This window comes from Siphateles boraxobius, unplaced genomic scaffold (genome assembly GCF_051911475.1).
Source record: "Siphateles boraxobius isolate OS27281-9 unplaced genomic scaffold, OSU_SipBor_1 100, whole genome shotgun sequence".
NCBI lineage: Eukaryota > Metazoa > Chordata > Actinopteri > Cypriniformes > Leuciscidae > Siphateles > Siphateles boraxobius.
The window spans coordinates 5,135,797-5,151,369 of NW_027508701.1; the positions used below are offsets into that span (position 1 = coordinate 5,135,797).

General features: G+C 38.1%; 1 protein-coding gene across 2 annotated transcripts in view; it reads left to right on the forward strand.

Annotated features, from left to right (window-relative positions):
* Positions 1-15,573, forward strand: part of LOC143747152 (mitogen-activated protein kinase kinase kinase kinase 4-like) — a 129,946-nt gene that overhangs the window by 108,043 nt on the left and 6,330 nt on the right. For both annotated transcript variants that reach the window (XM_077239661.1, XM_077239671.1), the window contains 6 exons: positions 1,328-1,471; positions 2,229-2,363; positions 2,528-2,628; positions 3,034-3,183; positions 3,267-3,426; positions 8,951-9,090. In XM_077239661.1, coding sequence (XP_077095776.1) covers positions 1,328-1,471; positions 2,229-2,363; positions 2,528-2,628; positions 3,034-3,183; positions 3,267-3,426; positions 8,951-9,090 — 830 coding nt within the window. The remainder of the gene's footprint in view (positions 1-1,327; positions 1,472-2,228; positions 2,364-2,527; positions 2,629-3,033; positions 3,184-3,266; positions 3,427-8,950; positions 9,091-15,573) is intronic.

Below are 15,573 nucleotides of genomic sequence, written 5' to 3' on the forward strand. Positions count from 1 at the left end.
GTCCAACACATCAGTCCAACACACCAGTCCAACACACCAGTCCAACACATCAGTCCAACACACCAGTCCATTCACATCAGTCCAACACATCAGTCCAACACACCAGTCCAACACACCAGTCCAACACCAGTTTAACAAGCTCAATCAAAGGGTCTCTGGTCTTGATATGCCAGTGCACATTGATGCATTTATTTCTTACACATGCAAAACATTATGTTGATTAGTTGTACACTGATTACGTCACAGTAATTTAATTGAAGCCTAAAGATGTGTGCACACTGGAAAGATTATCTCCTCGAGGCTAAACAAAGGGTGCCAGTGTGAGTATGCACACCAACGCGCAGAATGCCAGGCGTAAATGCGTAATTTTTTTAAAATGCCTTGTGTTTGTTTTTTTGGTTTGACGCGCTGCGTTAACTGGCCGACCAATGAGATTGGCACTTTTGTTCACGTGCCTGGAGCTGCTGAAGTTACAGTATTTGGTGGCGCTCAAGCACAAAACGGTATTGCCGAGCACACATTAATAGAAGACGACGAGGAAGAGGAAGTAGACGAAGAAGAAGATGCAACGAGTCAAGATGAATGCTGGTCTACTTTCAGGGACTGAATTTGCACGTTTACTCGGTGCATCGCCGGTGAAAATCGCTTGTGTATGAACACAAAGACATGTCGAAAGAACGCTGGCGATAAGCGCGCGATAGTCGTCCCGGTGTGTACAGGCCTTTAAGCTGTGAAGTGAAACTTCTCGACTCGCTGCAGCTTCGAATCCAGTTCTACAGAAACACAAGACTGGAATCACAACGAAATTTGGCTTCAGTCTCTTTGCCAAAAAAAACGCTGGTCTCACACTTTGCACTTATGTACATTACTTTATTAATTACAATATGTTTCCTAAATATATTATTCTTCTATTAACTTCAGGGCATGATTGAGTGAAAAAATAGAAATATCAATATACAGTATTGTGAAAAGTGTGTTTGCATTGTCACAGCTCTTTCTGTTGTTGCATGGAAGTCAATAAGAAATCAAAATTGACCTCGTTTACTTCCTTAATATACATTCCTGGTCTTCTTGTGTATGACTGATCAGTGCATGTTTTTCCCAAAGAAAACCAACATTTGATCAAAATATCAAAATAACCTGTTCTGCCTTTGAAGCAACTTTCCTTTCCATGAATATTTGGTATCAGAAAATGGTCACATTACAGAAGAGGAACCGGCTTTGAACAGTGTCATGCTGACTCGACACTGGAGTTCACTGCAGTGATGTTAGATAAGTGTTTAAGAGAGTGAGTTAAAGCATTTTCCTCTCTTTCTCTCTCCCTCAGGTGTTAATCTGTTAGTTGGGACAGAGAGCGGACTAATGCTACTGGATCGCAGCGGTCAAGGGAAAGTCTACCCGCTTATTAGTCGTAGACGCTTTCAACAAATGGATGTTTTGGAGGGACTTAATGTACTAGTGACGATATCAGGTACCGATGCCTTGTACAGGATCTCTGGGTATTGATCTATATGTAGGAGGATGTTTCCGTGTGTTCATGTGATGGCACGCATGATTTCAATGTTACATAACATCCTCTCTTGTGATTCGGTTCTCATGCATACCTTCACAAACAATTTAGTTCCCCTATTTTCCTCTATTTCTGTCTGTCTTTGTGGTAAAGTCTCAGACAAGACAAAACTGGGCAAACCTAGTTTTAAAATTGTAGTGACACACGCTGTACTTTATCATGTTTAGACATGTTGAAATATTCCATGACACACAGGAAGTCCTGTACTTTACGTTGAAGTTGCTTAGTTATTTAGACTGGCTGCAGATTCTTTACAAATATAAAAGGTATAATGAAGTAATTTGTTATACGGCCAATTTTTAGGAAATGTTTGGTCTTTTTTCCATTTTATTTGAAAAGGTTCCAGCTCAGCCATGAAATCCTCTAAACCTAAAGCTCTAGTTTATTTAAATCCAGGTTGAAGATGAGTGCAAAATCATGATTTCCTGACAGTATTCTTTGATATTCTTTATATATATATATATATATATATATATATACATTTTAATAAATAGTTTCATTTTAAATCTGTATTATAATTCCCCCCTATGATTCCCCCCTTCCACATGTAAAGCACTTTGAGTTCCTAGAAAAGCACTATATAAATGCAATGAATAATTATTATAAGTCATGGTCACAGACACAAAGCGCACATGTTGATTCCAGCTTCCAATCCTAGGGAAGAAGAATAAACTGCGTGTGTACTATCTTTCGTGGCTGAGGAACAAGATCCTCCACAATGACCCTGAGGTGGAGAAGAAGCAGGGCTGGACCACTGTAGGAGACCTGGAGGGCTGTGTGCACTACAAAGTCGGTATGTGTTCCTTTCCAAAACATTCCCTAAAACTTAGTCCTGGTTTGTTCTATCTACTCTACAGAAAACACCTTAAAGAGGTATTTTACCGAATTCTTGATCTGGTTATCCCTTTCATCACTGCACAGTATTGCATTGACGTCTGTTGTTTGTTTGGTCTGTAGTGAAGTACGAGAGGATCAAGTTTTTGGTTCTGGCCCTGAAGAATTCAGTAGAGGTGTACGCGTGGGCTCCCAAACCATACCATAAATTCATGGCTTTCAAGGTGACGAACCTAGCATGTCCAAGAGAGAGAGTCAAGCATGATGTGCTGTTGGAAACGGTTTTGCTCGTCTCTTTGCGGCGAGGTGTATAAAGTTACACTATAACAATAACGGCACAGAGGAACGATGTTGTTGGATTAACTCCGAAAGTTATTTTTTCCCCCCATCTGATGAACGATAAAAACATTGACAGCCAATCAGAATCCATCCTGCTTTAAAGAGCTCGAGCATTTAACCGCAGTGCGCTTATAATAAGCGATATTGTGCGTTAGTGTGGATGCTAATATAGTTATTATACAGTTATCGTCCTTAGTGTAAATGGGCCTTATTATAAATGAAATATGATATTTATTGTAAAATTTAAAAAGAAGACGAATCTTCATGACATTGCCCTCTTTCTGTGGTAGTCGTTTGGTGATCTGGTGCATAAGCCACTGCTAGTTGACCTCACAGTTGAAGAAGGCCAAAGGTTAAAGGTCATCTATGGGTCCTGCTCTGGGTTTCATGCCGTGGATGTCGACTCAGGAGCCGTCTATGACATTTATCTGCCAACTCACGTATGTATTGATAGTGACGAGCATTATCTTTTTCCAGCAGTGTTTCCCAGCCTTCATCTTCCTCTCTCTTTGTTTTGTTGTAGATTCAGATGAGTATTCAGTCGCACGCCATTATCATCCTGCCAAACACGGATGGCATTGAGCTGCTGGTGTGTTATGAAGACGAGGGTGTGTATGTCAACACCTACGGCCGCATCACTAAAGACGTGGTGCTCCAGTGGGGCGAGATGCCCACATCTGTTGGTACGTTAATCACGCCTACAATGCCATTCACTCATTACTCTCATTACTATTCTATCGTTACAATATTTCTATTTTTAGAAGGCCAAGTACTATTTTGTTAGTAAATATCTGTCAGTATGTTTGCATGAAGTAATAGTCAAGCTGCAGTGGTTTTTGCATAGTTGAGCTACACTGTCCAAGTATACATGACACAATGCATATTGGGATATGTGAATCATTAAATGCATGTGTTGTGCACATGCTCTGACAGAGGCGTTACACGATGAAGCCAATTGTTGCCTGATTTATGCAAATGAAATGATCAGCAAGTTTTGAGAGCGATTGGCAATGGGAACAAAGTCAGAGGAATTGCATGTGGTCCATATCCTGTCATATATTGCAATGTCATCAAGACGGAGAAGTTAGGTGCCGTATTAAGCTTTTTATGTTAAATAAAGGCTACTCACCTCAAACAAACTGTTTGTCGGGGGAAATGGCTCGGTGCTTGTTTTCTCTTTTTTAATCAGCGTTCTCTCCAGCCTACAGTACCGTTGGACATGGACTTTATCCAACTGCACAACTCTGCAGGCTGGTACATTTGCTTCTCTTTTATATTATACATTTATGTTTTGATTGCGTTTATATATAGTCTTTCCCCTCCAGAATGTTTATTTTTAGCTGAAAGAAAACTAATAAAGAGTAAGGTAAGAAAACCTAACAATACAGATAGTTTCAAAGCAGCTTTAAAGCGATAAATGGGAAAATAATGATTCAGTGATGCAAACAGAGTTCAATTCTGCTGTAAAGCAGCTCTTAAAAGAAAATAGTGTCATTGTTAAGGTCAGTTCAATGTTGATTTAGTTTCGTTTAATAACTGTGTAAAGATCATCAAATATGAAATATTCAATTCAGTTATATAGCAGAAAACAGTGTTGTCATCATCAGCTCAGTTCAGTTCTCAAACAGCAGCGTCAGGACAGTCAGATCAATAATAGTGTTGAATATTTAGTGTCTCCAACTAATGAAGCCAGAGTCGCGACAGTGACGAACACAAACTCCATCAGTGACAGAATGGAGGAAAACCCTCAAGAGAAACCAGACTAAGTCGCTCAGTTCTGCTCTGGCCAACGACAAACACTGTGTCATTATGATACAGGCTGCATCAAGTCAGATTGTATATTAGTATCATTTAGCATATTTCATCCAGTTCCTTCTGCTTGAATATTGTGATGCATCAAGCTGGCATACGGAGGAGTTGAAGCTGGCCATAAAGTCTGTTCTGTGCAGGACTCGTCTGTGCCGATGGCTGTCATGTCTTCACAGGGGATCTGTCTCTAGGGCTCTTCTAGAGTTCATTGTCTTCACTGACATTCAGGGCTGCGTTGTGGTCGTGTCTAGGCGCAGGTCCTCCATCTGATCTGGATACGGCCTGGATCCGGCTGACTACATCATGCGTTGTGGTCGTGTCTAGGCGCAGGTCCTCCATCTGATCTGGATACGGCTCTGGATCCGGCTGACTACATCATGCGTTGTGGTCGTGTCTAGGTGCAGGTCCTCCATCTGATCTGGATACGGCCCGGATCCGGCTGACTAAATCATGCGTTGTGGTCGTGTCTAGGTGCAGGTCCTCCATCTGATCTGGATACGGCTCTGGATCCGGCTGACTACATCATGTGTTGTGGTCGTGTCTAGGTGCAGGTCCTCCATCTGATCTGGATACGGCTCTGGATCCGGCTGACTACATCATGCGTTGTGGTTGTGTCTAGGCGCAGGTCCTCCATCTGATCTGGATCCGGCTGACTACATCATGTGTTGTGGTCCTGTCTAACAGGCTAATGATGTCTGTGGTTGTGTCTGTGATCAGGCTAATGATGCCATTCTTCTTACAATGTAACAAGTACACCTGGTGTTATGGGAAGTTTTCCTGGCTCCGGTTGACCTAATTCATGCCACCTAATAATCCTTTAATGGATTTGATTGATAGAAATGTGATAGTGTGTTATGTTTATGCCAGGTTAAAGAGATGTGTTTTTGGTCTAGATTTAAACTGAGTTTAAACCATGTGTGTCTGCTTCTCGAACAATGCCAGGAGTTTGAACATTAAATAGGAAAAGGATCTACCACCCGCAGTCGATTTTAATATTTTAGGTATTATTAATTGACCAGATTTTTGAGACTGCAACAAACATGAAGGGCTATAATGCGTTATTCTTCGTGGGGTAAAAGTTGAGTGGTCAATCTATCAATGTATTCCATGTTTGTATAGTTAGTTGGTGGGGTTAATATATAGGCTATAATCTGTGTGTGTACACAGCTTTTTAAAAATTGCAGTAGCTCTTTCAGTAGCTTGGTCAATATAGGGTCTAACATAGAGTACATGTTGATTTCGAAGTTTAGACAGTTCTTCTATAGCAAAAACATTTTTTTAAAATTATTCCTTAGGCGGTCTACAATGCACTGTCTGATGCTATACAGTAGTAGATGGTTGCATGATTAAATGCATGATTGAAGTGCTAGAAAAGAGTCAATAGGTTGTTACAACATCGAGTTCTTCTAAGCTAAGCAGTCTTTAGTGGAAGAAGTGATACTTTTACCATATTTGTAATGGAGTCAACTTTGCAGCCTTGACTAAATCATGTCATCTTTATTTATATAGCGCGTTTTACAATAAAGATAGTTTCAAAGCAGCTTTACGGTGATAATAGGAAATGAATGCGACAAATATTGTTTTGGCTTTACAGCAGATCTAGAAGAATCTCATTGTCCAGCTTAAGTAAGTTTTTGATTCATTCATTTCCGTTGTAAAAATCATTAGTTATTAACTCAGGGGTGCTTACACGACACCGTTTTCAAAAAAAAAAAATTCTGGCCTTTCATTTACACATCAACGAAATTTTGGTGACCTGATAACAAAACTGAAATTGTGTGGGGGTTTTTTCACAATTTTGAGAACGATACCGTTACTATCTCTGTGTAAACTTCAAGAACTTGAATCTGTGAAAATGGTGAAAGCGTGCACAGGGATATTATGTGTTTTGTCTATAGGTATGCACATTTGAATATATATGTGCGGGCGTGTAGTCTTTCTTTACAAAGTGACATCGCCAATTACTTATCTGACCTGGATAATACAGCATTTTTAGTCTGTGAGTGAGTTTTGGTGCTAAATAGGAAAAGGATCTACCGCCAGCAGTCGATTTTGATATTCTAGGTATTATCAACTGGCCAGAATTTTGGGATCGCAATATACATGAAGGACTATAATGCATTAAGAGCTCACTCAAGTACTGGGGAGCTAAACCATTTAGTGCTTTGTAAGTAATCAGCAATATTTTTAAATTTATAAAATGTTTAATTGTTGGGCTGGGACAATAAATCGATGCATCGCGATTTGTGGCAAATTCCGAATTTTCCGAATGCATCACGATGTCAATCGGGATTTATCACTTACACTAGATAGCTTAAAGCACCAACACTTCAAAATAATTTCTCAGTAATTCTGAAGATATTACTATAAATTACAGCAACATCTCCCCCTTTGCCTTCCAGACGAGGTTCATGTTTATAACAGTAATCTTGGGGGGTGGACTCATTTAAAGTAATGTAATCGTCTGGTTTTAGTCAGGTTTCTGTCAAACACAACACATCTAGGTTATAGTCTGTAATCATATCATTAACAATAAAGTGCTTTTGAAGTAAGAGACCGAATATTCAGCAACCCGAGCTTTATCATTTGCTCATCTGTATTATATCTGCTTTTTATTTTTTGAACATCAATTCAATTTTTACCCTTAGATGGGTTTGGAAGTTTTTTGTATTTCCTAATTCGGGGAACAGACACAGTCTCTATATGTTGATATCTAGGTGAAAGAACCTCTATGTGATGGGATTTATCTGACCTTGGTGACGTGAGACAGCTAGCAGACGGTCGGTTTAGCCAGTTTGTCTGCTTCCTGACCTGAGCCCCAGATTGTCATGTTTTATCTCTAAGACTATGTGCTATATTACTAGAGAGAAGTGCAGCACCATCCCAGGAGGGATGAATACCATCTCTTTTCAACAGGCCAGGTTTGCCCCAAAAACTTTTCCAATTGTCTATGAAACCGATGTTATCCTGCAGACACCACTGAGACAGCCATTACGTTATGACAGTCTGCTATGCATCAGAGCATATTACCAAACAAATGTACTGGGTACCCTAAGGTTGTCGCATCTAAAGCAGTATCTAGAGCCCTTGCATGCTTACTATCCTCGATTAAAGTTTGGATGCGTGTCTCTAGTTCTGACATCTTCTCCGTCAGCCTGACTATCTCCCTGCATTTTTAACATGTGAAACCCTAAGCGTTGCAGGCGGTGCAAGTAACAATACCCGGAGAAGATGCTGTGACTCAACATGTTTGTTTATTGATTTCAACTTACCAGAGTTGTTTTGATGATAAAAGATGAGCGCAGTAGAGAAAAGGAGGATGTTGCATTCGTTGTTTTCTCCTCAAATCTCACCCAACTCTCCACCGGCTCCAGCCTCTCCAGCACCTCATCCCAGTGTGGCCACAGAGCCTTGCCTCAAACCCGCCCCCAACGCTTTTCTGGTGATCCTAGGTCGTAGGTTCCTGACCCAGTGTACCCTGATGTTCGATCTTCACCCATCCTCTTTCCCTTTGAGCCAGTCAAATATGGCTGAAATCATGACTCTTCTTTCGGGAAGGGCCTTGTCGTGGGTGACAGATTTGTGTGAGGTTTGTTCTGAGCCAAGTTTAAGCCTGTATTTGACGCTACGGTCTACTACCGTGAAGTGTCCAAGTCCTGCCTTCATCTCTAGCTGGGCCGTCGCAGTGTAGCTGAATACGCCATCCAGTTTAGGACCATCTCAGCGGAGAGCAGCTGGAACAGTGAGGCCCAGAAAGTTTCTGCTTTCCAGAATTGGCTTATGATGGATAAGACACTAGCTATGTGTGAGGCTGTGTGAACTCTAGAAACACTGATAGATGTGTCTGCGTGTGGTAGGATATTCACTTGAGGGAAAAACAGTTAGTTTATTCCTCCTACTCTAGAACCCATGCAGATAGGAAGGTTGACTCCTGCACTGTAGACTGAGTCTGAAGGATGAAAGCGATGATGTCTATACTGCGCTCAACCTGCTCAGAGCTAAGGGCACTCGTGACCATTCGGTATTGTAAATGTAGTCACTGTTGTGTGTTGTCCTAATCAACACTCTTATGCAGTGTCTAATTACAAAATAGCAGAGGTCAGAGGTCAACCCTGCTCCTGGGAACCCACTGTCCTGCACAGTTTAGCTACAACCATAATCAGACACACCTGAAGCAGCGTATCAAGCTCTTCAGGATCACCTGAACGCACACATGCAGGTGAGCTAAAGCAGGTTGGAAATAAACGTTTGCAGGATAGTGGGTCTCCAGGAGCAGGGTTTCGGACCTCTGTAATTGAGCTCAAGAGAGAGACTGAATTTAGCCTATCATACGGTACCAGTTTGTGTGTATTTGTTAACAAATTATTTCTTATCCATATTGTTTTGTTTGTCTTGCAGCTTATATTCGCTCTAACCAGATCATGGGCTGGGGAGAGAAGGCTATAGAGATCCGCTCTGTAGAAACAGGCCACTTGGATGGAGTTTTCATGCACAAAAGAGCACAAAGACTCAAGTTTCTGTGTGAGAGAAATGACAAGGTGAGTCTTTACATCATCTTTTAGTGTTTTTGCTGTAAAATCAGTTACTGGGCTATACCTTGTTTTTTTATCCCTTGAAAGCAGGGTTCCAACAGGTCCTTGAAATCCTTGAAAGTTTGTGAATCTGAAAAAAAAATTCAAGGCCATGGAAAATGTTTGAAAATAAACATAGATACAGGTTCTTGAAAGTGCTTGAATTTATTTTGTGCATGAAGTTTTCTGTCCGCTAATGTGTTATTTCGCCAACACTTCGTGGTCTATGCATACTAGCTTGCTTGATTTACATTAGTTACACACATTTACGCGTTACATTAAGTATTTTCCCATTAAGTGTTTTCACACTAAACTACCACAATGGTACCTCAACGTTTCATGATTTCATGCAATTGTTAATATCAGATCATTTGACAATACAGTAAAGAATGTACCGAATATTCTTAAGTCTTATGCAAAACAGAAATACGAGAAATAGAATATCAGATCTCTGTCATATGGCCAAAAATAAATGAACAAAAGCTTTTTTAACACAATGTTACTTTGCTCTCACTTGAAATGTGTCCCCACATTTAGTCCTTGAATTTGAGGGTATAGGACCTGGAAAGTCCTTAAAGTCCTTGAATTTGAAGTTAACCGAGGTGTGGGAACCAAGTGAAAATTAACCCTAATTTAGTTTCGAGGACAACGGCCCTCAGTCTTACAGTGTATCCTGCTTTTCAGGCCTGTTGTTTGGTCTCTTATTCCAGTCATCTTCAAACATTTTCAAAGTGATCAATTGTTTCTGTCAGGTCAGGTCGTACTGTACAGACCTGGTCAATGTCAGTCAAACAAAAATTTCCCCCTTTGTTCACAATAATCATAAATGTGAAGGACTCTCTGGATAATTTCATGTTGACTTAGCCAATATGTCACTTTGTTATTGCCTTCAAATCTATAACATTTTAGTTTATCTCAACCCATGATGGACAGCGCTCTACAACTCCACAAATCCAATTTACATAAATGCTTTTAATCCTTAGATTGATTCATAATTACCAGTAGCAGACAGAGCTGGATAACTAATCCATTTAAAGCTTGTCCCATGTTCTGCATCATCTTTTCATCAGAATGACTCAGAATTAACAGCTTCTTTAAAATTTAACACATTCTAGTAGCTAATGACACAATATACACACTATTCAGAGGGAGTATTAGTACCCCAAACTAACACATACAAGACATAGAGTGCAGTCACCATCACACACACTCATATTAGACACATATTTTAACTGTTCATCTTCAATGTTCGCTTTTCATTATATCATCTCTAAAAAGATTTAAATTTTAAGTACGATTTTTAATTTCACATTTTACTGTAGCTTTTACCTAATTTTACATGGTCTCTTAACCAGTTTCAAACTATGTTCATTATTCATTTCATCTTAGAAAAGTCAGCTGGGTTGTTTTGGTTCATTATCACTATTTTGCTTCAGCTTGCTCTGCCAGGCCGATAACAGAAAGAAAGACACAGTTACCATCCCTTCCTCCACTCAAGCAGTCTCTCTCACTATAAACAAATAATCTTTTCAACAGCCTCCTAAGACTGTAATTTAGACAGAATGTAATATTGAAATTCATTACAATAAACTTTTACCATTCACCTTTGTTATCCAGACTTTTCTCAAATCTACAAAGCTGTCTTCATCTTTAGCCACCACCATGCCTAACGACCTTCAGGAGTTAAAACTATGTTATAGACATATTAGCTCAAAATTAACTCTTCTATACATTTTTCTTGCCCATAAGGCAACCAACATCATGTCCCTCATATAATTAAGTTTTGTTACTGTCTCCACAACAAATAATGACAATCCCGACATGGTCTGCAGCTGGCTCTTGAAAGCCCATTCCCATTAGCTCTTTATCTTTAATTTTCTTATCTTCAGGGTGTTGTCCCCTCGCACAGTTACAGACACTTGTCACAATGAAAAACAAGCCATACAATGAACGCGGTTTCTGGTGAGTGGTATAGAGGAACTCACATTTCTGGGTCAGACTGCCGTAACTTCTCACAGCGCATCTCCCCTTCATGGTGTAATGAATCTGCTGGCCTCACAGAATCTGCTCGACTCTCATACCCATCTCACATAAACACCCCCCATCAGGAGATGCCCAGTGTCTGCGGTGACCCCCTGCCTTAGGTTGCCTTCTGTCTGGCCAAAGAAGATCTATTCAGTGTACGGTTACATCTGTAGCTGGAGCCATCGGCCCTGGTGGAAACTGAAATGAGGCAAAGAAGTCACTGGTCCTATAATAAACTAGTCAAAAATGTCACTTCTATCATTTAAGGTCTGCATTATTTGAAATACTTCTTTAAAGTCATTCAGGTTTACTTTTAAAACATTTACAAATACAAATTGCCCTCTGAATGGCAATGATTCTTTTAACATCTCTGTGTCTATGGTTTTCAACTGAAACACTGTGCTTTACTATAAATAGCTTATTGTCACTTATGACACAGGCTCAGATAACAGCTTTTAGCTGACATTGAATGAGAGAGAGACTCTGAGACATTCAAGACTGGTACACTGCCCTCTCATAAACTTCTAACATCAAACGTTATCTACTATCTTTTAACTCTAGCCCAGCTTAATACATTTGTCAAAACTTACATACGTTTTCAAATAAACATAATTTTATAGGTGTCTTTTGCCCATATATCAGGGAATTTAGACATTACAAATTTCCACTCATATTGAGTCTCTGTCGCGCTGACAGTTTCAGCCACAGCACACACCAGATTTAGATAAGCAAACTGTTTCAGCCAAATCACAAGCTTATCTTTTAAAGCAAAACATCAGCTTTTAGTTCTTTCATGGTCAACATTAATTATCAACCCTTTAACCAGCACACTTTTCCTTTACGTTAAAAACACTAACAAGCTGTTTGTTTAATCAGATGCCTTTCTGCACCATTTACATTTAGCAACTGTTAATCCAGTACTACTGTATCTGCTTATTTTATCTTAAATAAAAATAATTATTCTAGATCTCAATAACGTTTCCCATTTCATCTCAGTTTTAGTTGTCAATTTCTCAATTACCATAGCTTAATATCTGACTCCAAAGTTTTTTCCTAGGAGTTTATCAGGCTCCAATTAGGACTCACACTAACTTTGACGAGGCTATCACACTCTGCTTATGATACATTTTGATACACATACATCTTTTGCAGTTATCATTTTAAATCATCCTTTTAGTTACTTTTATATCTTTTGCTACTCACATTTGTTGGAGTCATTAAATTTACATCAAACTGTATTCATCAGTTCTAAAAATTAGCAGTCATTATCTGTAATTTTACCTCAACCTTTATTCATCAACAACCCTAATTACAGAACAAGTACATATCTAACATCCGGAAACCGGGCTGAATAAGCAAACCCTGTTGCTGTACCCCCAGCATAGCTGGACCCTAGGTTCAAAACACAATTGATGTTAAACTAAAACTAAACATAATTTCAATCATTATTTTACCATTAAAATATAGAATTGTTCTCCATTCTGCTTAATGAAACATTCCTTATCTTTATATCACATTAATCCCACTCAATGCCTTATTTTTATTCTGAAACTCATTTTTCATACCATTTAAACAGTTAATTTGACTTCCATAAATTCTGTCAGACATTTTATTTTCATCACATATAGTTTTCTACTATATTTCTTCCATCTTTCCCTACATGCCAGTTCCTTCTGCATCCTCTGTTCTACATGCTAATTCTTTCTTTTCTCTACATGCCAATTCCTTCATTATCTAACCAGTACATGATTGTTTGCTTACAATCCCCACACACATATCTCACACACCAACCTTTTTGTTTTTCACTTCCCTCTTCCATCAAGTCTCTCACTTACAGTTCCCTCTATTTCACACAGACAGCCGTATAGCTGCTTGCTACTTCAATCCTTATATTGTAAATTTAAGTTCTCAGACATCTAATGTCATGCATCCATTTACTGGATGAAGAAGTAAAAACTTTATTTCTCCTGGCAGTTCGACTTTTTTTATCTACCTATTCACATATGTTGAACGCAGCCATAACCTTTTTGTTTCTCACTGCCCTGTCCAACTGATTCCCGCACTACTTTTAATCTCGTAGCGCTCAATGTTCCCTCACCTTGGAAAATCATGATATTAGGTTAAACTTTTCAATACCCTTCATTCATGTTTTCCCCGTAATTCTTTCAGCATTTGACAGAAAACCGGTATATCAAATTTTGGCAAGCTTATTTTGAGATTTCCCCATACTGGCTGTTTTCTGTTCTGCGTGCATTTTGTTCGACGCTCGTCTAGTAATCTGTCAGACGTCTCCGACAGATCCGATTTTTAACCTAAAATCGGACAGGGGTCGTTAATTATGGTTCACCCAAAATCAGTATTTCAGTTAGCCTTAACCCTCTGGGGTCCTATGTGTTTTTGGGGTCCTGGAGCATTCTGACATGCTCTAACATTTGTGCTTTTTTCAGTTATTTATAAACATGTTAATGGCAAAGGTGTAAATTCACTCTATATAGCACAAACAGGGCTACCATAATATGTTAGCAAGATGTATGTACATGTTTGTATTTTTGAGAGAATATTGTTTATGCATGGTTATTGAAAAAACTAAAACTTAAAGTCTCTGAAATAAGGCCACAAAACACATACTAAATATGTGTCCACAAGACTTTTGACTAATGGATGTTCTCGCCTAGGATTTTTGCTTCAAAATGATCTGAAAATCATCCTTCCAAATCATTCACATAAAACAATACATTGATTTAAATTTAGTAAAACACTTTTTGTTTGGAAAGGCAATATGCGAAATGGGCATGACTCATGTATAATGGTCTGATTCACACCTGTGAAGACAAAAGACCTGCTTAATGAGCCTGCATAATGAGCTTTTTACAGGTGTCACTGAGCCACAAGAAAGAATACAAGGACACAAGAAAAGAAATGTGTATATATACTACAAAATTGGTTCACAGTTGGAAACATCTATAAAAAAATAGTATTTTTCCACTTGTATTTTTGCTTGCAAATTGTATAATATCCAAGGTGAACATTTCTAGTAATTGTGTAGTTAATTCTCATACTGTATTTTCAGAAAGTTTTGGATATGTATCCTCTCCCCAAATTTGTCACTAATAAAACACAATACAAATAATTTGAAGAGAAGGCTTATATTGACATTTTAAGATTTTGTTTACATCTACCTTGTAAATATATTATTTGCTATTTTATTAAAAAGGTTACAATTACAGCAACAATTAAAATAACAATATTTCAAGTGTAATATTTATTTGTAAAAACTAAAGTATACATTTTATCATACATATTTCAAAGTTAAGGATTCATTAGTTTGAATAAAGCTTACATTGGAACAAACACTATAATAGCATCCTAGTTGATGACTTTATTTTTGACAAAACAAACATAGCCTAATATATTTAACATTTGAGCAGAAATTGGTGAACAAAAGCTTATTCAATGTGGCAGTAGTCTATAGTTTACAGTAAACAGTTAATAATCTATCCAAAAACTAGTCAACGAAATGTTGTCTTTCATATTTCTTCTGTAACATAGGCATATCGTTTGTTGTTTTTATGATAGCATATATTAGGGCATATAAATATTAATATGCAGTTTAATACGTTGCTAATACAAAGACATTTTAACGTTATTTCAACATATTTCAGTCGATTTTCACTCATCTCAGTATAGCAATAGGGTTTGGTAAAAACTGTTCAGTTCATTCATTCACACACAGACGCGATTCATATTTAAACAGTCTTTTTGCGGTTTACATACACTATGATATCGCAATTAGAACACTAATAAAAAAACTTACTTCTCAGATGGATATTTCATATTTCTTTGTAAAAACTAAAGTATACATTTTATCATACATATTTCAAAGTTAAGGATTCATTAGTTTGAATAAAGCCTACATTGGAACAAACACTATAATAGCATCCTACTTGATGACTCTATTTTTGACAAAACAAACATAGCCTAATATATAACATTTGAGCAGAATTGGTGAACAAAAGCTTATTCGATGTGGCAGTAGTCTAGTTTACATTAAACAGTTAATAATCTATCCAAAACTAGTCAACAAAATGTTGTCTTTCATATTTCGTCTGTAACATAGGCATATCGTTTGTTGTTTTTATGAGCCTATATTAGGGCATAAATATTAATTTGCAGTTTAATACGTTGCTAATACAAAGACATTATAACGTTATTTCTACATATTTCAGTCGATTTTCACTCATCTCAGTATAGTAATAGGGTTTGGTAAAAACTGTTCAGTTCATTCATTCACACACAGACGCGATTCATATTTAAACAGTCTTTTTGCGGTTTACATACACTATATTATCGCGATTAGAACAATAATAATAAAGAACTTACTTATCAGATGGATCCGTTGCTCCTCGTAATGAAAAAAAACAGCAC